Source organism: Parus major, chromosome Z, assembly GCF_001522545.3.
Source record: "Parus major isolate Abel chromosome Z, Parus_major1.1, whole genome shotgun sequence".
Classification (NCBI taxonomy): Eukaryota; Metazoa; Chordata; class Aves; order Passeriformes; family Paridae; genus Parus; species Parus major.
Window position 1 is genome coordinate 32,158,303 of NC_031799.1, and position 23,532 is coordinate 32,181,834.

A 23,532-nucleotide genomic window follows, 5' to 3' on the forward strand; every position below is an offset into this window, starting at 1 on the left:
AGAAGAAGGCAAGCCTTTTAGAGTCCAGTCATAGCTTTCCCTGCTTGAGTTTCCAAAATTCAGTTTACTTCCTGGTCTTTGAATAGCACACTTTATTGTTCAAACTCTGAATCCAGCAGCAGAGTCAAGGGAACTTTTAACAGAGAATAAAGCTAGACAGCCTGTGGCTAGTTTGGTGTTGCGGTGGAACAGGCCAGTAAACAAAGATTTCTAGCAGGAAGAAAGTGATTTCAGTGCCAACAGGGGACAGAGTATATTATTCCCTGATTAAATATATCTACTGAGTGACAGAAGGGAAAAAGAAAAGATAATCTCAGGCTTGTCTGGCAGATGCTTACCTAAAATACATCACGAACATTTCTGTTAGATATGCTGCTGATGGCAAGCAGTAGCAGGTGCAAATTAATGCTAACCATTTTCCCATGTGCTTTGCAAGTGCATTTCTTCATTTTGCCATGGAGGAAGCAAAGCCTCTGTGACATGATCAGTGTCTCAGTGAAAACAGGAAATAAAAAATTGAGTTCTCTGGAGCTTCATAGATCTCTAGGATTTTTTTTACCTTTGTTTTTCACACTGTCTTCATGGCCCATTACAGCTTCTGTGATAGCACTGCTGTCTGTCACTGTCACTGTGCTCCTCAGTTCTGTATGGGAAGGATCTTCTGGTGCTGAGCTCCAGCTGGCTTGGTGGCCTGCTATTGTGGCTGTACAGCTGAAGAGGAAATTTACAAATGAAATGTAAATGGGCTTTAGTGTAACTTCAATGTATGTTAAATTTGATCCTGTTTTCATTTTGCTACTGAAGTGGCTTTTCTGTATTCTCATGTTGTGTTCTATTGACACTATTTTGCACAAGTTGTTTACATACTTAAAAGAAAAATATAATAAAATTCAAATAATTCTAAATGCAATGTTGAGTGTGATAAGCTTTCTTTGTGAAATTTGTTGTGTTTAATGGAAGTATTGGGTTTGCTCAATTTCACTAACAAATAACTACAATGTGAATGTAAGGCTTATCACACATGTCTGGCTTGTGAGATTCATCATGTTTGTTGAATTTCCTGAAGCTTCCCAAAACTAATGGTATTTGATAATTTGGCTTGTAAATGAGGACTATCCTTATCTAGATGGTTATTCTGGAAAAATTGAGTGGGATTATTCTATGTCAGATGAAATAATTTTCAGTATATGATAAGGTGCTGTGAATCAACACATGATTTTCTACAGGATGTTTTCTACAGCCTCTTAAGGTTTCTGAGATAAGGTATATCTATATTTATATGTAAAATTAAATTCTTTTATTCTATATTTTGATGCCAATTGAAAAAGAAAAACTCTAAAATGCAGCTAATTTACATATGCTTTTGTGGTGGGTTTTTCTTCCAGTTCCTGTTCTAATTTATCTGAATAAATAGAAGAGCTGCTCTCTTGCCGACTGTTACTGCTGAGAACGGGATTTGCCACAAGATGTTTCATAATCTACAGAGAATCAGGGTCATGATCATAAATCTAAATTACAGACGTCACATGTTTTCTCTGGTAACAAATTCTGATACCATAAATGCAAAACAGTGCAGGATCAGACGGACACAAAAATAAGCCTGCAAGTAGCAGTTTTTTGTTACTCTAGTGTGTGAATTGACAGAGTAAAAAAAAAAAATCTTGGTTAGAGACTGCTTTTTTAAAAATAGAAATATTCCTTTACAAATGTTTTCTCCTGTAAAGCCTAGAATGTTGGAAAACCATCACCATAGTTCTCATAACACACAGACTTCTTCCCATTAAAAGGTGTACTTCTCACCACTTTCTTTTGCAAGTCAGCTATATCTTCCTTGTGTTTGAAAAGCTCACAAAGCATCACAGCATTTTAGAGCCTGTTTGTGACTTTTTAACAAAACTGAAGGTAATTCTGTCACTGTTCTTCCTTATTGTGACAGAAAAAACTCAAAATGGCCAAAACAGTATGGAAGATGTAGACATGTAGACACCTGTGGAAGAAATACTGAGCAATCAGGAATGAGAAATCAATAAGATGAATTTAATGAGCATGAACTAGAGACACCATTATCTTTCTCCATTGCGAATCTGTAAGCTTCATTCATTACTCTCTCCCATAGCCTTCATATAAATAAAAAATTTCTTTCTACCAACTTGTCCACTGTGTGACAATTTGATAGAACTGTGTGGCAATTTGATGGGACTCCTTTGAGGAGTAGAAAATTGTGCCATGCATTTGGAGTTAGGAATGCATGCAATAAGGAGACTGGTATTTTTCAGTCCTACTGTGGTATGACCACTTTGCAAACAGGGCATTTGATTTGCATCATAGGGAAAGGCAGTGAATTGTGTCGCTAATCCATTTAAAGCTGTTTTTCTCCTCCTCTGTAGAAACAAAGCCACTATCTATACTTGCTGCCAAACTAGTCATTAAAATTTATCAAACTGCAAACTCAGGTGACTACTAGTGTAGTTTAAGGTGGATCTTACTGTATTTTTAAGTTTGGGTAGTGTCATATCGTATTCTTCAGGATTTTCTGGTGATGGTTGTTTGACCTGTGAATTGTTCAGAACTCTGGTACTAATCAGTGTCCTGGAATAGCTGTCTATTGCATGTTTGATTTATATTATTATTTGGTTAATAGTGAGAGATGACAGCAGCAGAGACACACCTTTAGAGGACTGCTGGATGAAATATTGATTAAGTGGTCAACACTGTATTCCATAAAATGTTACTGGAATTTTCAAGATATTCATAGTGACTGCACAAGCATTCTTTTGTCCTTTGACATGTTGCATCATAACACAGAAATACACACAAAAAAAAAGAAAAAAGGGTTGTTTGCACAAATATATGAAAAATGGAATAACTGCATTAATAACTATGGCTCAACAAGTTTTGTTGTTTCACATGAAATCCATCTACAAAATATCATTCCTGTTACTATGGCTAATGTTCCAGCTCCTGTCACCAATTACCAAAATCTGTGTTCTTAACTACCAGGGGAAAAAAAATTGGATTTTTTCCCCTAAGTGTAAGAATCATGCTAATTTTTTTTGTTCCTGCTGAAACCATTCTGACCAGCAGATGTCAAATTCATATTCTGCCTGGGTGGAAATAGTATCTTTATAAAACTGAAATTTACCCTAAGGAACCGTGTAGCACTGGTTTTCAGTCAAATAAAGTATGAAGATACCAACAGTAAAACATGAAATTATTAGAGGTAGAGGTCTGTATATTCTTGATTAATAAATACGTTTTCAGGATATCCCCTCCTTCCTTAAAAAGCCTAATTATAAATCAGTTGTAAAGCAAGAGCCAAAATGTTGATACCTTGAAATTATGTGGCCAGAGAGACTTTTAGTTTCTGGGTAGCTGTAGCTTTTAGCTGACAATATTCCTTAGAGCTTCAGAAATCTTTGGCATGAAAGCAGATCCTGAGCAGATGGAAGCTGGCATGGCTTCATGACTTCTGATAATCAAACCTGACAATCTTAGATACTGATGGAGTGGTAGCCTTAGTGAAAGCTTTAACAGTTGATTTGGAGGATGAATATAAACAGACTGGAAAATATCTCTAAATTTAGGCAATACTACTACAATGGCATAGATGTAGGCCCTATTGCAAATGGTCTTTTCAGGACCAAAGGTCCCACCTGACCACTTTTGATTTTCACCTTGAAAATTGGGGTGTGTAAGCCTAATACAAAGTGAGCAAAAACTGAAAGCAAGTTTCGAAGAGAGGGGTGACCTGCCTTTTTGACTGCAGTCACCACACCAGAAACCTCTTGGACTGTGCTCTTAATCGTGTTATACATTCCTCAGTTAGAGTAGTGATGAATGTGAAAGAAAGGAGCGATTGCTATGGTTTATAGATGTGAATTAGGACATTTAGGGCATCAGTGGGTGTGAAAGAACACGTCTTTGCAAATCCTCATCAACCATGAAAATATTTCAAAACGATGACATGTAGAGCTACAGCCAAAAAGAGGGCCAGGAGATTAGTTACTTTTGAGTATTTTGTAGCCTTTGAGTTGAACTACAGATGTTAAAAATCTGTTTTAAATATATAAGTGCTAGCATATTAGCATACTGTTATTTTCAGGGATGTGAAATCTTTATGGGAGGAAGCTCCTGTGAAAATTTAGCTGTATTACCTGTTGTAGGATATCCATTTGCAGAAGATTCATTCATGAAACTAAAAATTAATAAAGATTTTTAGAACATTGAAACTATCCCTTGACTGCTACCCCTTACAGTGCTGTGTTTGATTCTTTCGGGAGGGCTTCACTTATCTCTGCAGGGCACAAGTTTAGTAATACAGACCACACAAATTTATTTGCATTCAGATTATTGGTAAGAGGGTGTCTGTGTGGTTTTGCACATCTCTTTTGTACAGGAGAGATGGGATAAATACAGTTCCTTGTTTTTGCCATAGTATTGTTTAATTAATGGACCATGTTGGCTACTAAATTGTGAGATGCTGACAGAAAACAAACAGAGCTGATAGCTATTTCCTGTTGCACAGATAATTACAGCCTGTGTTGATAAGTGCTTGGCCATGATGCACTTGCAGCTTTGTTGTAATGAACTGAAGTGACTTTAAAATCGTACAGATGTCTGGATTTTACTAATTGAATGTGAGTGACTATGGGTATTCCTCCTCTTTATACTAAAAAATGGTATAGAGGACTTACCACAGTAGTTAAAACCAAGAGGGGAAAAGTGAAATTTTTCTTTTCTTTCTTCTTGTTTATTGCTGGAATCACTTCACTGAAATCAGTAGTTAGTAACTTATATGGTGATTAATTTCTTATGAGAAATACCCTCCCAGTGAAAAATTAATACATTCACTAGATCATACACACGTGATTTAGTTGAGGGGTTATACCACTGAAAGACTTTGTGACTGACAATGCAATTGTTAAAATCCATTTTGAATGGTACTGCGTAACAGTTACCTTTCAACTCTGTTATTGTCAATATTACTGACGGTTCTTGAAGGGAAACAGTTCAATGTATTACATTGTATCAGGGAAATAAAACAATAGCACTATATAATTTTCCAATTAATTTTCTAACTGAATATTTTATAAAAAAATCCAGATTATTTGCTAAAGTCATACTACCAGAGTTCCCTTTATTACTTTCTTTAGATAAGTGAGTCGTGTATTTTTTACATAACTTACATAACACTCAAGCTCTTTCGTGGTGTGCATATAGGGTTTTTTTAATCAATCTCTCTATCTGTCTCTGTGTCTATCAAGTTTATATATAAACTCTTGATTTTTGCTGATGATGTACTTTGAGTTGAGTCAATACCTGAAAGTTCTCAGGCATGGGTTGCTCTTGCTTCTGGATGGCTACAGCCACATCTTGGGAACTTCTTATTGCTTTGTGCTTAGGTATGGTTTCTGTCCTTGGTAAGACTGGGTCTCTGAGGCTTAAGCAGTAATATGTTGTTTCCGAGTTTTTAACTTTAGAGTGTGTTTAAAGTAAGTTTTTCAGAAGGAATAATAAGTCTGACTGTTGTACTGACTTAACAGAAAAAAACTAGCATTTCTACAAAGAAATGTTGTAGCTAGATGTTTCAGTAGTTGCTGAATGTTTGTTGTTCTTTTTTTAATTGCAGAAAGTGAGTGAAAAAGTAGGAGGTGCAGAAGGAACAAAGCTAGATGATGATTTCAAAGAAATGGAAAGGGTAAGTCTAAATATAGCATATATACATTATTTCCATGTATTTTTTTCTTTCTAGGACAGGAATTTCAAAGGTTTTGTCCTAGAATCACTCAGAGAATTTTGAAATACTTAACTTTTATTCAGCAGGACTGAGTTTTTAATTTTCTTTTTTTTTTTTTTTTTCCTAACCAAGGGATCTGTAATGTATGGCACTCTATAATGCAAATATTTCATTCCGAGATTGAGGCTGAAGTCATCTACAAATTAGCTGAATTTAAACTATTGTAGAGGATCTCTGGAAACTGAGTCAGTCTACAAGACAGCCATTTCAGTGGTGAAGGGTGCTGGTAATTCTCAGCTCCTTGAGTATCAAGGCACCGGGCATGGCAGTGGCACTGGGGAATTCTTTCACAGGTTCAGAGGTCCTGTTAGGCAGTCTCCACTGGCAATGTGTTTCAGGGGCTAACCCTCCAGAAGGCAGCTTGGTGAGGCTGGCAGTGATAGCCCTGAGTGTGCTAACTCACTGGAGGGTAAAAAAGAAGAAAAAAAGCCACAGCTGTGTGTGGCAGTGAGAGATAGTCTTTCACCTAAAAGGATCAGTAGGGGTAGCATTTATTCAGGCATCAACTTTGAAACATATTATCAAATCCTGTAATGAAATCTTGTGCTAGGAGATTTGTAAGGTATGTATCTGATATGTAAGTCTGATTAAGAGACAAAGAAGCTATTTATCTGTACATTTGTATAATAAAGTGGGAGAAAAAATCTTGGATGGAAAATACAGGGCATATCTTCTGTACTTCTTACAAAGAAAGCACAGAGTTGGTTTCTCCCTCTGAGCTTCTGTTCGAATGGGTAACCAGTACAGGCATTCCAACTAGAAGATGTTAACAAGGATTCAGAAAGCTGGGTAAAGTTTAGAGTGGAAAACAGGACATTGCAACAGCCAGTTGTTAGTCCCACATCATGCTTGTGGGTGGGATGGGTTGGCAGCCCAGGAGACAGGAGCATTGAAGGCTGAGGAAGGAATGGAGTAAAGTAATCCGTTGCCTCCACACTCCAACCTGGCCCTGTTTCCACTGCCAGCTTTTCTGCAGGCAATGGCCATTATTCTTCTACACATCCGTGGCCTTCTGTTCCCTTGCCCCCACTATCCTCTGCAGCCTTCTAGCCATTTCTGTGTTCCCTGCCAGGCAATTCAGTTACTTGTTCACCCAAGTCTGGCAGACCTCTCCTGTTTCTCTTTGTAAAGGATAGAGCAAGACACAGCAGATGGCAGTGGCAACAGGAAACAGGAAAGACATCATGATGTAACCAACCTATCTCAGGTGTTCTTATTTAAAATAGGAACTTGCCATTATGACAAAGGAGTTCACTCTGTGGGATACAAGCTACCCTGCAGAGTAATGCAATGTGTCCTCATAAATACAGAGTACAGGACACTATAGGGATCCCCCAATCTGCCAAAGCAGCATTTTTTCTCTGAGACCTGATTCTGAGAGTAAGAATAGTTGCATGCTTTGCTACATTCAGTCTAAGATGTGGATAGGGACTGCTTCCTAAGAAAGGAGGACTTCTTGCTACAAAATAAAGTAGAAGAAAGTAATGCTATTCAGTTGTAAGTGTTTTAAAATCCTAAATATGGGAATCAGCCAGGGAGAAATAAATGGTCAGTGCATTTACGCTGATAATTTTCTTGAGGTTTCTTGAAACTGGGAACTGAATGATACTTAGTGTTCCTTATCCCAATTTTAGCAGACCTTGCTCTGGAAGAGGTAAACAGCCCATTTTATTAGTTAGTGGTTGGTTTTGAGTGATTTCTGCTTTTCTTTTATTTTGCCAGTTATTAAGGGATCAAAGATAGACAGTTCTCCAAAAACTGTTCCATCAAAAAGCTTTCCCTATTGTGGATGGCTCGCAGGGTGATAGAAAGAAATTTCACTGTACAATGATCAAATGTTTCAATAATTGTACAAGGTATCAAATTCCTAACACATTCTGAGGTACTCTGTACTAATGGCTTTACTTAAGAATGGACCTGCTATCAACTGAAATGGTGGAGTCATGCTTTAGAAATTTTCCAGGTATTACCACCATTCTGGTTCCAGGGCTGTTCTGAAGTACATAAAAATAAAACCATAAGAAGAGTTAAAAGAATTAATAGGAACAAAATGAGATAAAAACTTCTTCCTTTTGTCTAACTTTCATGTTTCTTTTTGTTTAACCCTCTGTCCTCTAGAAAGTGGATGTTACCAGCAGGGCAGTTATGGAAATAATGGCAAAGACAATAGAGTATCTTCAGCCAAATCCAGGTAACCTAATTTCACAATTTTACAATTTTGCAGCAGTTTCTGAAAACACTCTTTCTTACCATTATGAAGTCCGACAGATCTCATCCTCACTGGTGCAATTAAGGTTGACACAAAATTGGTGAAGTTACTGTAAAGTAAACAACAGAGATGAGTACAGCCTCTTGTTAGGTTGTCAAGGTAAATGAAGACTGGCTTTGGAAGGCAAAAGCAATTTCCTTCATGGCACAAGAAGAGATATACCACTTTTCCTCTGGTCCTCTTCCAATTTCCCATTCTTGTTACAGAGAAGGGATGGTGTGAAGGAGCTGTTCATGTCATAATGGAGAAAAGGACAAAAAATCAGGTGTTATCAGACATGTCTAAATTGAACCCTCAAAATAAAAACCAATGAGTCTTTTCCATAGGGAGATGAAAGAACAGGTTTGATTGGGCTGATGGAGAACTACATGGTCCTCTTGCTGAAGGTTTCTTGCAGGGAAGGATCATCTGGACCTGCAACAAACAAATAAACCATTGCATTGAATATTATGGAAATTTCTGTAGTGATCTACTAAGATATGTGTTTTGATACTAGCATAAGTCAATGTCAGCATCACTGGTAAGGTCAATGGCGTTAGCTTGTGATAAATCACAGAATCACAGAGCATGCAGAGTTTGAAGAGACACTTAAGGATTATTGAGTCCTGGCCCTGCACAGCGCCATCCACAAGAATCATACCATATGCTTGAGAGTGCTGTACAAACACATCTCAAACTCCATCAGGCTGGTTCTGGGACCACTTATCTGAAGGTAAAATTAGGCCTATCTACCATAAATATCTTAGAGTTTCATGGAACTACAGACCAAATTCACACATTTACACTGAGAAATTTCATTCCTTATAGCTGGAAATAAATTTGAACTGCTGTGAAATGTTTCAGCTCCAGTGTGGTATGCTGAAGGACTATTGCTGGTGCAGATTAATTGGTGATATTTTTATCTTAGACCATAGAGGAGAAGTTAATATTTTGAGGATGTTGGCAGTGGATTTTGGATTTAAAAAAAAAAAAAAGAAAAAAAAAAAGAAAAAAAGTGGAATACTATTTACAAATTCCAGAACTACTAGAAAGAAAATAATGATGACCGGAAGACTTCCTATGTCAGCAGATGATAATCTATTTATGACTTGAGTCCACAGCTTTCTCGCTCATCATAATGTACTCTGCAGGAAAAGCAATAGGATTGGCAAACGTTATGGGGATAGTGATAAAATTGTTAGCTGCTGTCAAACTGCTGTTAAACAACACAATGTAGACTGAGTAATAAGCTTTGGCTGTTTAGTGCTTCTTTGCATTCCTGACACACCTCAGTGGTTATGATTGCTGTGAATTGTGGAAAAGGCTCACAACAAAAGCAGAGAGCAAAATTTCTGCAGGTAGCTAAGGGTGTGATTTCAGGCACGTCTGGCAAATAAAAATTTGTAGTGCTGCATGCAAGAACAATTTCCATAGGCTAGCTACATATTGCTTCTTCTGCTTGTACAACATCAAGTAGAATAAAAAAATTAACATCTTAATAGGCAGGAGGAAGATTCACTTTCATGCCCATATAATGAGACAATGTTGTTCATTCCACAGGTAAGAGGAAAGGAGGAATAAACCTTTCCAGCACTCACCTGATCTTAGATTGTTTTATGTCAGTTGTGAAAAGGCTCCCTATAGTGAGACGAATTGTAATCTATTTTTTCCATAAAACAAAAACTTTCCTCCTTTAAAATTCCCTTTACAGCTGTATTACCTTTTATGTGGCTCACCAAAAATGACAGTTTCTAACATTTCCCATTTGCTTTCTCACTTTCATAAAAATGGAATGCTACATTGGGAAAAGGAGGGGAATTTAACAAAACAAAACCAAAACGGAACAAAAAACCAAACCAAAACAAAACAAAACAAAACAACCAAAAAAACCACCAAAACCTGTCTGTTCCAGGAACAGGAAACAAACCCTTTAACAGCAGTATTTTAAAGAAGATTAAAAGTTTACCTGGGTTTGGTAGGAAGAAGAGGATTTGGGATGTAGCACACATTCCTTGATAAATAAGATGTGCTTGGAGAACACTTGGATAACATAGTACTATGCTACTACTGATCACCTGAGTCCATGATATTTTGAAACATCAATAAAAGAAGTATGCATCGTCTAACTTTTACCTTGCTGTCCAAAATATACCCATTTCATTTTTTCATATTCCCTCTTATATTTCTTTCTTTAATTTCTGAAAATACTCCCATTTGCTTCTGATTTAATTCAACTTGCTGCCTCCATTCCCCTGACTAATTTTGTTTGTGCCTTATTTTCTTTTGTGCTTCTGTGTTTTCTTCTTGCCACCATCATTTCAATGACACGTGACTTCGTTTAAATGCGGTTTCTTAATCTGAACAATCAGCAAGTCTGCTGACTGTAGTTTTGTAGTGGGTAGAAACAGAAGGCATCAAGAAATTCAGATGTTGAAAAACATAATCTGATGGCACTCAAGGGTAGTAGAAAAACTAAAAAAAACCATAATTACTAAATGCTAAAAATACATTGCCCTTTCATAGCTGCTTCTCAGACAAAATAAGTACTGTGAGACTTGCATGATATTCCTGTGTCTGTTTCCATGTCTGTGTCTGTGCAAACAGATATATAAGCTGCAAATTTAAACATACTCAACAACAAGAACTGGCTTTTGATATGCACTTTTAACAGTAAATATATGAAAAATATTTTTTGACTCTAGTTTTTTAATATTTCATTTTGGTGAAGTAACGTGTGCAAGGTTGAATTTTGACCAATGAAATCAGCACACAACAGTGTGAACTACTAATGTTTTTTAAACAGGAAAACTAATTTTAAGAGCACCTTACAAAGTCAAGCATTTGCAAGGGGGAAGGTAGAGGTATTCGTAGCTGCCCTCCAGCAGCACACTGTAATGTAGATAAGAAACATGCTCTGAGTCTGCATTGCTGGCACTAGGATTTAGCTGGAAGAACTTGAAGTCAAGTGGCATTAACTAATTCACTCTCTTCAGGCCATTCACATGCTGTAGTTACAAAAATTCACTAAAGCACATCAGCAAACAAATTAGTAATTTTATATTTGCTGTCTTTTTCCCATTGATTAGGATTTGTGTCCTTTCTTTTAATATTTGTTCTTCAGTTGCGTGTTTGAAATAAAATGCAAGCTAAAGTACAGTTGAAAACCTTATTGAAGTTGGTGTTTCCATAAATCTCCATAAAAAGCAAAAAGTGTTGCAAAGATTGCTGCACATTATGTTTGGGGACATTGACTTTCCTTAATGTTCTACAAAAGAAAAGTTTTCAAACATTTCAAAAACGGAGGATACCACAGTTTAATCTTGAGTGTACCTAATCTGGACTTTTCCATGAGGGGAAAACTGGCTCAGTCTGGTATCCATCTGGTACCTAGGGATTTTAAGATTAAGAAGAATTTGGCGATATCTTAAAGATTTTCTTCTCTGTCACGTGTCAAATGTGCTATCTTGGGAATATTCCTGGGCTTACTTCTGTCCAAGTCATTTCAAGGGAAGCTTTGACTTTAAAGTTTTGGACAGAGTCTCCTCTCTAGTCGGCCAGCAAAATAAAAACAGTATTGACCAACAATATTTCATTCCTTTGCTAGAAAAAGAATTGATGAAAAACAGGGCTTAGTCCTAAACTTACATAGTATCTTTAAAATACATTTTAAGTTGCTCAGATAAATTTAAACACAAGAATGGATTCATGCCTGTGTAGGCAAACAGTTGTATGTTTGTATCCTTCCTCACTTTCCCTCTTCAGCTTCCAGAGCTAAACTCAGCATGATCAACACTATGTCAAAAATTCGAGGCCAGGAAAAGGGGCCAGGCTATCCTCAGGCAGAAGCCTTGCTGGCAGATGCGATGCTGAAATTTGGCCGAGAACTTGGTGAAGAATGCAACTTTGGTAAGTTGTTTACTTCCTTTTCCATTATAATGCAATAAAAATGGTAGGAAAATTTCATATAGCCTTCATTATTAAAGGGCTGCACTCTTATAGGGGAAGAACATCTGCAAGAAGCATTAGAGTTCTGCTTCTCTGCAAGAAGGGTCAGAGTTCTGCTTCATACGACTTTATATTTGAGGTTGGTCTAGGCCTGTTTTGAGTATCTTTTTAAGATTTTGACTAGAGAAATTTTTCTTAGAAATTAAAGTCAAATTGTTTCCCTTTGGACCCATAGGCTTTAGCTCTCTGTCATAAATTGTGATACTATGGCTATGTTGGACTGAAATATTCACATGTACAGAAATTGTATTATTGTCTATACATATACGGAACAAAGTGCTCTTGACCTCAGAATCCTTAAACTAACTGATACTGTTGTCATTGCAGGCAAGGAATAAAAACTAATAGATTTTTAACAGGCTTTGGCCTTTTTTTTTTTTTACAAAATTCCACATTTTAAGGCACTAATGAACACTTCTGTCTTATATGTTAACTGCTTCTCCCTCCAAGGCCAAATAAGTTTACAGCTCAGTTACAAATTGAGTTACAAAAGTTAAACTGACTCTTAAAACGATGTTTGGCAGTAGAGTTATAGAAAGATGACATTCACAACAGCATTATTGTTCTTTCTGTCTTGTCTGTGTGGATTTCTCTGTACCCATTTTTGCATGACAATACACAGGACCCTCAAATGGGACTGTGAAAATCCAATTCTCTATTTGAACCATCATAAAATTGTTTTCCTGACTTAAAGACATTCAGAATGGGAAAAAAAGTACTTTCTTACTTGTTTTAGGTAGTTCACTAGTAAGCTTAACAGATGTACTTTGATTTGTGATAAATACGACTGATTTTTTTTTATTAGTTGCCGCTCATTTACTAAATTTCATACACATTTTTAAAAGGAAAATGAAGAGCTAATATAATCTAGGTTCTGAAAATTGCCTTATATTCTGTGATAACTGCACTACTGTGCAGCAGAATAAATACAGCAATTATTTTTGAATTCTTAACTAATAGCAGCTATTACGGCTATTTGTTGCTCTTTGTCCAAATCTGGAAGGCTCTCTCATTTTGCAACGCATTGCTGGCATCTGCTGCTTGGGAGACAAAGCTTCTTCTGATTTCTCACATATTTTGATTTTCAGACCCAATTATTCTTTGAAAGTGGTTTGTTTGGTTTTTTTTAATCCCTAACCTATACCTAAAACCAGAAGGGTATGTTTGAGCTTTTTGCTTTTCTTTTTACGTAGCAGAAGTAAAACAGAGTGGTAATTTTTTGTGGTCCTCAAGTTAATCTTGGAGGAAATTTCAAAAGGCAGTTAGGGGTTATTGATGTTTATGAGCTACACTTGAGTAGTCTGTGTAGTAGACCTCTTAAGTGTAATAGAAAAGACTATAGTCTCATCAAAAGAAACTTTCATTAAAGAAAACAATCTGTGAAATCGTTAAGAATTTTTACATTTGGTACTGTCACCAGTCTCACTGATAGAAATGGGAAGACCTAGACTTGGATTAAAACTGTTTTTAATACAGTGTGGTGATGATACCACCCCGTAAATACAGTTAGTTCTGTTCTAGCATATTTATTTCAACAGAGTGAGAAATGAACTGACAACAAGGGATGTGGAGGAGCCTGTCTTGGCACAACATAGAACCACAAATTCAGCTGTATTACAAGGCATGAACTCTGGTGGCTGCAGGAGTGTAAAATCTAGTTGTTTCTATTTCACATATTGCGTCATCCTCTGTTTCTTTCCTAAGCTTGAGATGTAAAATTAAATACTAACTGAAGTTGCTATGAAGTTTCCATGACTCAGTTTCATTCTACGGTGCTTCAAAACTAAGTTATTTTGACTGCATCTTTTCTTTCAGGACCAGCACTTGTTGATGTGGGAGAAGCTATGAAGGAGCTTTCTGAAGTCAAGGACTCTTTAGACATGGAAGTGAAGCAAAACTTTATTGACCCACTTCAGAACCTCCATGACAAAGATCTGAGGGAAATACAGGTATTGCCCTCAATGCCGCATTTCAATAATGCCAAATGTGTGGACTGTCTCTATGTTTGGAATGTTTGTTAGTTGTGTAGCTTAAAATGGGGCATTCAGTTTTGAAAATGGCCTGATTTTTTGTCTCTTTTGGCTCGACTTTTACTTTTCAATTCTGTGTCTCTTGTTGATGCTTTAGTAAAGGAAAGATAAAAATTAGAACATTTTTTGATGGCAAAATTTCCAGTCCTCTGCAGGCATGAACACAGTATTCTAATCTTGCTATTTGAAAGATCCTTTTACAAAATAGATGTACCGATGTTTATGTTCCATTTTCTAGTGTATGGCAAATGCTTATCTTCGTAAGTAACTGCTCTTCTTAGCTCAGTAAGGCTTTCAGAAGCATTAAATGTACGGGATGAAGGATATGTTGGACTGTTTGATATAATTTAGAAAATGGGTAGTTATAAATATCGTAGCGGATAATAAATTGGTTCTTCTTAGAGAAAGTAAACACTTCAAGTAATCATGGTTATGCCAGTAGCATTAACTTCTGGCAGCTGCTAAACAGATGAACATGAATGTTACCTCAGTTAACAACCTAGGAAGTCTTCAGTATGAGATAGCATTAAGATTATTTAGTGGTCTGATGGAAATGATAAAAAAAAATTCTTGTGTTGCTCTGTTTATGAGTGCTGTTCACAGACAAAAATGTACTAAGTTGTGCTTTTAAAATAATTTTCTTCTGAATATCCGGGGGACAAAAACCACGGTTTTCAGGTAATTCTTCATTACAGTTGAAAAGCAAGAAACTTGTGTATCTTTAATACAGATGGCAATTGAAGTTGTCCATTCTGCACGGCCTTTTATTAGTGTTGGTCTGTCATTTAGATTGTTGCTTCTTAACTGATACATAAACCCACATATTTCATTGTTCCGTATTTCTCTTCTGTGGGAACAGCATATACTTCCAAAAGTGCATGGACTACCTGCTTACAATGCAATATCAGGAGAGCTGGGAAAGATCCTTTATTGTCTGCTTGCATTTGTGTTTTTTTGTCTTTTAGCATCACCTGAAGAAAATGGAGGGTCGACGCCTGGATTTTGATTACAAGAAGAAAAGACAGGGCAAGCTCCCTGATGAAGAACTTCGTCAAGCTCTGGAGAAATTTGATGAATCAAAAGAAATTGCTGAGTCAAGCATGTTTAACCTGCTGGAGATGGATGTGAGATAACCCTTGTTAATCTTTGACCAGAGTCTTAGACAGATAGTGGAAGCACTTTCCTCCTTGTTGGACAGAGTGAAAGGCTCAGAAGCTATAGTGATGTACAGTATGTTCACGTAGGAACAATTTCCTAGGTATTTTATAGGTAACTGAGCTAGAGAATGGAAGTCCTCTGTAGCATTATTGTGCTTCCTATCTGCAAACTTTACTTACAAAACCAAAGTATTTTTCGTCTTAGAATTATATAAATGTAACTAATTATGTTTACTTGTGCCAAGGCTTTTACGTTTTTTGTTTTGGTTAGGACTGAGCAACAAGTTTGTAGTTTTTTAAGTTTTAAGTTTTTGATCTTTGTAGTAACGTTCATGCCCAATGTGTGCAAATAGTGATGGCCAACATTACACCATTATGGCACTGTGCACTATGGAAACTGCTAGCAATTGCTTTCACCACAAAGTGGGGGTCTGGGTGTTTTTTTCCTCATGAAGTGGAATGCTCTCTGCCCTCACCACAAATATTCTGCATCCCAGAGTATGCAGTATCTTTCTGTTTTGGTCTGCTTCACAGGTCAGAATACAGCAGAAGCATCGCCATAGTCATGCTCTTCAAAGGCAGGGAGAGAGAAGGCGTATTATACTCTCATTACAGTCTTGTTTTTACTTTCATGGTGTTTGCTGAATGTGGTAGGTCTGTAGGCTGATTTCATGCAAATCAGCCATGGAGAGATGATCAGTGGAGAAGAGCTGCAGTTACCATTCCAGATCAGGACCAGATGTAATAGGTAATAGGTAATAGGTGTTAGGGATTTACTATCCATATGTAAATATGTAAATATTTACTGCTATCTACAAAGATGAATCAAGGTTTTAGAGAGATACATTGAACTGCCTTTGCAATGGACAGTGGTCTTTAATCTCTACTGCCTGAGCTGTTAGTATTCCCCTAAAATCGTATGTTTTCTTTTCAATCCTCAGATTGAGCAAGTGAGCCAGCTTTCTGCTCTTGTGCAAGCCCAACTGGAGTATCACAAGCAGGCCACACAGATCCTACAGCGAGTTACTTCTAAACTGGAAGATAGGTAATGCACTTTTTCTAAGTTTCGTGAAATATTTTGGTAGTTTTACAGAAGTAGAAAACCTGTGAGTAGAATACAGTGCTGTTACCTTTCTCGACTTGGTACTTTGTACTTTTATGAAAACAAGGGCTATTTCAATAGATGATAGCAAGCTGATATTTAAATGTTTTAGAGATGCATCTCCTGTGTATGAGTTCAGGAAAGCACCTCAGCTCAGTAAAGCTATTAAATGTGAGTTAACTGAAAGCAAATGTTTATAAATACTGAATTCAGTGACACAGCTTTGGATTCCTTACTGTTTGTGCATTTATTCACAAAATGTGCTTATTCTGAAAGAAAATGTTAAAAATTGACTTTGCAAAAGAGTTTCTTGTTGCATTCTTGTCTACCTGAAGATTTTTGTGAGCTGGTAGTGATATCCTCATTATTATCCACCTAACACTCCTCCTGTTATCAGATCAAACTTGGTATAAGACTTGAGCTATTTCTTCCATCGCCCTTTGAATAACTGCATGTGCTATCAGAATTCATACAACATCTTTTTTAAAAGTGTTTAATCATTTTTACTTTAGAATTTTTTGTTTTTATCAAAACAGATTTATCAGCTTCTCACACACACTTCCTTCTTCAAAGAAATTTAACATTCAGGAAAGTTTTCTCTACCAATATGGTTCTGGCAGGCTGTTAGTAAAAGCTGGATGTAATTCTCAAGTGGAGATAATGTTCACATACTGTGCAAAGGCAGCCGTTTTCTGATGTTATTAGTGTAGATCAAGTAGCTAATACTGATGGGTCTATCAGTATTAATTATCTCAGAGCATGCATCCTGAAAACCTCATTCAGTTCTAAGTCTTAAAGTCTTTGTGGTTAGGAACAGCACTTGCTTGGGTGGGTAGGCTGTCCAGCTGACTGTTCCTGGATACAGATTCCAGTAATGTCTAAACAGCTAACAGACCAATTTTTAAAACTTGCAGAAGACTACTGCAATTCACTCTCTTTACAGAAGCATGAAAAAGTCCTCAGGAACAGGTATTTTATTCAGCAGTCCATAAATTATGCCATTAAGTGAACATTCATTTCTACAATAGACTTCTCTTTCTGTATCACTTCAGATGATCCTTTGCCCTTTTGAAATTTCTGCTGACTTGTCAGTACTTTGGCTTTAAGTTTCAGCTGTGAATGGTGTTAGCTTTTCAAGGATCTTGCATCAGAGTGCTATGGTAATTCAGTTGAACTAAATCTTTTGCATCCCTAATCATAAAGAGGCTGCTGGCTAAAGCATACTTCATCCACACCACTGGACACAAATTGAGCGCTGTGATGTGTTCACACCAGAGATGAGTCAGGGATGTAGAGCTGTTACTATCCATGTTACTAGTCTTTCCCTGCCAGTGATAAGCAGGTAGCTATTAATGCATAACCCCTGGGGTTTGGTTGGGATTGTTGGTTTTGTTGGGTTTTTTTTTAAACTATATAGAGCAGAAAATAAATGATGATTTACTTTTAAGCTGAACAAATTTGTTGCTGTTCACTGCCAGTGATGTCTATAGCACATACTGCCCATTTTCTAGGTACTCTTTGAAAGAGTGAATAGAACCAGTCCATGCTGGCTTCTGGCATGGACAATGTCTTATAACTACAAAGACTGTCCTGTGTAAAATATTCACAATAGAATTTTTCAAAAGTATGAGATAGACTGCAAAAACTAGGAAAAATTTAAAAATGCATTTGTCTTCTCTTTTGTCTGGGCTTAGATTTTGTCTTTGTTTAGATTAGACTTCAAGACTTTGTTCAGGAAGTTCAAGTGAAAGAATTTAATTTTCTTCTACACGTTAGTGGAAGGCATAAACTTCCTTAAAATGCCATGATTCCAGGAACTGGGGAACATTAGGAGCTTGGTGAACATTGGGAAACTTTCAGTAAAATTAATAAAAAACTGGAAGGTCAGCAAAAACTATTTTAAACTCCCTTTTTCACCAAGTGAAACAAGGATGTGGTTTTCCCAACACAGTATCATGACAGAGCAGCTGGGGAGCAGGAATAGTTTTCTTGGAGGTATTTATTTTCCTAAGAAACATGGCTTATGCTGAGATTTTGGGTAGTTTTTAGAAAGTCAGTAGAACTGTCTGTCACCTTATAGTTCATAATCTGAAAAAGTGGTATTTGTTTCTTGAAAACATTAAATTTAACAGAACTAGTTTTTCTTAAAAATTTTACTGTCTTGAAAATGTAACTTTTGCTAATGAGTGAAACAAAACAAAGGCTTTTTATTTATTTTGACCACTTCAATTATTTAAGGGTTTGTTTTTTGTTTTTTTTTTTTTACTTATGGGTTTGGCTTTTTTTAATGTGGAAGAAAAGCACTCACTGGGAACTGACTTATATTGGTATTTTGGATGGTGAGAAAAACCTTTTTATAAGAACCAAAAGTCAGTAAGTTAGATGCAGATATCTTCAATAGATAAATCAAAATGTGCTACCAGGAGCAAGTCTAGGGCAGGTATAGAAAAGGTTAGAGAAATCAACTTGTCTTTCATTTGTGGAATTAGAAATACATGTGGTAGTTTTAAGTTGCTCTGATTCATCCCTTCCTTGGATTTTACCCTGGAATCTGTAAATAAAACCTTCCCTAGAAATTCTAGATTTCTCAATTAGAAAAATAAGTTGAAGTTAATGATAAATAAATGGTTATTTTGATACTCAGGAAGACTGGACTTTTGTCCCTTTGTGAAACAAGTATTCCAAATTGCATATCAACCAAGTCTGCAGCTGAAGTCAGTACATTCCCACAAAGTCTTACAAAATGACAAGAATTGGCATCAATCAACTGAATAATTAATGCTTGCAAGGGTTAGAAGCAAAAAGTCATGCTAAAAATGGGGACAGGGATGTTTGTAAAGCCCTTCTCTAAGTGTTGATAGTCACGTAACAAATTTTTCTTTATTATGAGCTCTTTGTTTTTGTTAGGTAAAAGGAAGACAAATTGCTAGGTTTCTAAAAGGAATGAAGAATTGACAACTTTGTAGCACAGTCACATCAGCTGGTTTGCAACTATTGTTGTAAACAAAAAGGCTACTCCAAATGACTCAACTTGTTTAGTATGGACGATTGGTAGATGAGAACCTCAGTCTTGGACATAAGGGTATTTGGTGCATCTCATCTGCTAACAAGATATTAACTCGTGTCATTAAACCTTGATGTTTTGGCAGAATAAAAGAGGCATCATCTCAGCCCAGGCGAGAATACCAGCCCAAACCCCGTATGAGCCTGGATTTCTCGACTGGTGACAATACACAGCACAATGGAGGAATATCCCATGCCACCACACCCAAACCATCAGGTAATGTCAGAGTTTTGTGCCAATGCAGAGATTGCATGCTTTCTTCTGAAGATTAGGTTTTCTATGAGGGAAAATGAAAATGGGGATAGAATATAACAGAGAGAGATGTTTGGACTGTTGTTTCTTTGTGAAGTGTTCATATCCTCAGGCAGGAGAACAGAGGTGGATTATCCTCTCCTTTAAATGTGTCTTTTGGTCAAAAATATCTTTTGTCCTGGAAGATTACCCTGAAATATAGAACTTTACAAAATAGGCACTTCGAAAACCAAAATAGCAATTGAAAGTTTTCCATGAAAATGCAGAAAACTAAGGCCAGCCAGACCTCCCTAACTATATCCTGCTTTTTAAAATCAGGTATTACAACACAGTGAGCCTGCAAGTAAAAATAACTGAAAAGAAAAACTAAGCTATATGAGCTATTTTCTTTGTCCCAGTGGGAGCAGCACAAGCAAGATTAAGCATTAGTATGAGTGTGCATAATTACTGTCTTAAAGAATGGTTTATTTAATATCAGTAGGTTTATTTAATATCAGGAGGGCTTATCATTTGTTTCTTACACAAGAATGACCTGTTATCCCATGGTATGGTGAGGGCTGGCTTCTGTCCAGACCCTGATTTTAGTTATTCCAGTTTACCTCAGTTTACCTCTACCTTGTATGACTAGTTTTTTTTCCCCCTAGATCTTTAGTCAGGATTTCCTCTCATTCCATCACATCCCGATATGAATGTTTGATTTTCCTCCCACATATAGGCAGGAACGGTATCGCCATTTGTCACTGGCAACTGGAAATTATTTTACACAATCTTGCAAACTACTAGCAATCTCCTCACTATGCTAGCAAGGAGAAGGACATAACAGATTCCTTGTGCATGAATGTGGCTTGAGTTTTGCATCCTGGAGCCCTCCTCATTCCACCAGTAATTTTCTTCACTCGTGAACACTTGTCTATGCTAAGTCAGAGCAGACTGATGCTCGTCAAGAGATCATATTTGATTTCTCAAACATTTATATTTCCCTCTTTAGTGAGCAGTATTTAACAATTTCTGCAATAGGGGATCTTTTTTTGGAATGTTTATTGGTTTCAGAGGAATGCCTTCTTTGAAAATTCTTGAACAGATGTTTGGGGTGATTAATTCAAAGAGTTTATTTGCTAATTATTCTAAATTTCAGCTGGTAGAAATGAGGATGGCTAACATGCTCTAAGGTGTGTCAATGTCACCACAGTAGTATTCATGACAAATAAACCAAAATACACTGTGAGCAATATGTAAAGAAAAGAAAATAATATTTCACTATAGAATTTAATAAATTAGGTCTGGTATTTGAAAATCTTGCTCTGTTGAGATCTACAGAAATGGAAAATTTTTGTCCTAAAATAACTCAAGCATGGGCCTTCTTACCAGTGTGTGTTCAAAATTAATATACAGAATGTTTGAATCTGAAACTTACTCATCTTAAAGCCACTATTCATGAAAAAGTAGAATTTCTTAGAACTATCATCATGGTGAAGTGCATGTGTTGGTTCATTCAGACCACTGGAAATACATGAACTTTTACTATGGAAATTCATGATGGGAAATTATTTCTTACAATTTAGTGCTGCTAAATCCTAAATATTTTGACCAGTAACAATTTTGGGTTTGGTAGGCTTGAAGCTATAGAGACTTCAGGAGGGAAGAAGGAGCATATTTGTTAATTTTATATAAAATGAAATTTCATATGAAAATCCAATCAAACTAATGACTTACAATAATACCCATTAGCCTTCCTAAAGAGATTATGGTCTGATGTTCGTGAAGTAGCATATTAGAAAGCTCTCAATTTCAAATTTTTCTGAGTCTATCCTGATACCCTGACATAAAGTGTTTTGTGGAATGGGGAATAAAAGTCATTGAAAACATGGTACTAAATTTCTAAATAATGGGCAAACGCACAGTTATATTTAAACTGTTGTTTTAAGCCACCAGTTATACTATTTACCTGCGGTAAACAGACAAAGCATCTCTTTGTCAGTAAAGCTGGAAATACATTAGGGCTTTTGCTTAATTTTTTGTATTTTATAAACAGATCAAAATTAGATTCCAAATTGTTCATAGTTGTGCTTTCAGGTCTGGGCTTGACTACAGCTTGGTTCTTTTGGGATTCTCAGAGTTTTAGCAGCAGGCATTTAGAGTCACTGAAAACTGTCAGAAACTAATAGCTGTCTTCTAACAAAGTTTGGCAATTCAAATAATGAGGGATAACAGAAACAGCAAAAATCTGTCAGGTACAGTAGTAAAATGGGTACTCTTAAGTGTTGAGATTTTTAAGCATGTTGTTTCTGTGTTTCTTCTCCTTAGGAGTTCACATGGATCAGCCATGCTGCCGAGCTCTGTATGACTTCGAACCAGAGAATGAAGGGGAGCTGGGATTTAAAGAGGGTGATATCATCACCCTCACTAACCAGATTGATGAAAACTGGTATGAGGGGATGCTTCATGGCCAGTCAGGTTTCTTCCCCATCAATTATGTTGATATTCTGGTTCCATTACCCAATTAGGAATGCTGATCCACCACCTCTGACACAGATAGCCGTGTCAGTACCACTGCTTTCAGAATGCTGCTTCTTACACCTTACAAGTGCAAACTGCAGTGGTTAGAGTTACCGATTCCTAATGAGCATCTTTGGTTTACGTGTTGTCATACTATGTGGTGGTGATGCGTTGTATCTTCTGAGCCAGCACAGCGTGGGTTAGTTTATTGACTGTGCTGGCCTGGTAGTAACCAGAGCCATTAGTGAGATGAAATGGGGAAGATGATGGCAAGCAAGGCAGGAAATTCATAGTGAAGTAGCAGGAAGTGAAGGTGGTGTTGGGAAGATAATGCCTATCACCACCGTATAACTTTTTCAGTCTTAGTTCTCTATAAAAAGAGGGAAAAGTTCTTGCCATTCCATCTTTCCCTTTCTAATGATACAGTTCACACAGGTCTAACATTGACTAACCAGAATTGTATCTTCCAACCAAACTGGCTGGCTGTTTTCACAGAGAGAGTGTAAGTGTAGATCCTCTGGTTTCTCAGAAAGTGAACCACTGTACTGTGTGTCCTGCTGCTCTCTGCTAAGTTTTATATTTTAATTATTGTTAAAAGGCCTATTTCCCTCCAGAGGTAAACTGTAAGCTATCAAATGGGGATTCCTGTAGTAGAAATGTTGGACCACAAACCACCTGAATTTGCCCTTCAGGAACTTTTAGCATGCTCACCAAAATGCCAGTAAATGGGCAAGATGGGGAATAAAACTGGCATTTATTTAATGTTTCTTGTCAAGTCTTGGCACAAAACCTTGCTGCTTAAGCACCAGATATCCTTTGTAAACTCATTCACTGAGGAATACAGTAACCAACCAAACAGAACCCTCATTTCATTTGTTTCTGTCTGCCATGTGTTCTTTGAACATCATTTGTGCATACTCTCTCCTCAATGAGGACAAAATAAAACATGTTACTTTTTTGTTGAGCAACTGAAGACATGTGGCTGTATATACAAAAACATTTCCCATCTGTTTAGTTGGTTCTCCTGTGTTCCTCCTTCCTGCACTTGGTGTGTACAGTGCTGTGCCTAGCTTCTTGGCATTCTTTTGGTAACAGTTGCAGAAGTTCTGTTAGTTTAGTTATCCAGAGTTCTATTTATCTAAATTGTACAGACTCTATCAGAGGTTTAATGTGCTGCTTCGAATGTGCCACTTCAATACTGGATGATGTGAAATGGAGACAATTCCCTACTGCTTAATGTATAAACTATATCATGGAAAGTATTGTTATTTCAAATAAATGCTGAGAGAATAATTAGAATAATTTTGTGGGTTATTGCTTTGTTGCTTTAAAATCTCTTTTGATAACCTCAGCTAACAAGAATTTTATTTTAGAAAGCATA

General features: G+C 36.7%; 1 protein-coding gene across 1 annotated transcript; it reads left to right on the forward strand.

Moving 5' to 3' along the window:
* The first annotated feature begins 5,592 nt into the window (after window positions 1-5,592).
* On the forward strand, window positions 5,593-23,453 carry SH3GL2 (SH3 domain containing GRB2 like 2, endophilin A1). Its single transcript, XM_015615414.1, has 8 exons — window positions 5,593-5,698; window positions 7,916-7,988; window positions 11,808-11,951; window positions 13,866-13,999; window positions 15,046-15,204; window positions 16,179-16,282; window positions 19,489-19,619; window positions 21,960-23,453. Exons 1-8 carry the CDS (start codon window positions 5,690-5,692, stop codon window positions 22,157-22,159), a joined length of 954 nt encoding a protein of 317 aa, XP_015470900.1. The 5' UTR covers window positions 5,593-5,689; the 3' UTR covers window positions 22,160-23,453.
* The last annotated feature ends 79 nt before the right edge of the window (window positions 23,454-23,532 follow it).

Bases quoted from the DNA above. Each gene is read 5' to 3' on its own strand.
- SH3GL2 (XM_015615414.1), top strand. The intron at 7,989-11,807 runs GTAACCTAATTT...TTCCCTCTTCAG, and splicing joins GTATCTTCAGCCAAATCCAG to CTTCCAGAGCTAAACTCAGC. The intron at 11,952-13,865 runs GTAAGTTGTTTA...CTTTTCTTTCAG, and splicing joins TGGTGAAGAATGCAACTTTG to GACCAGCACTTGTTGATGTG.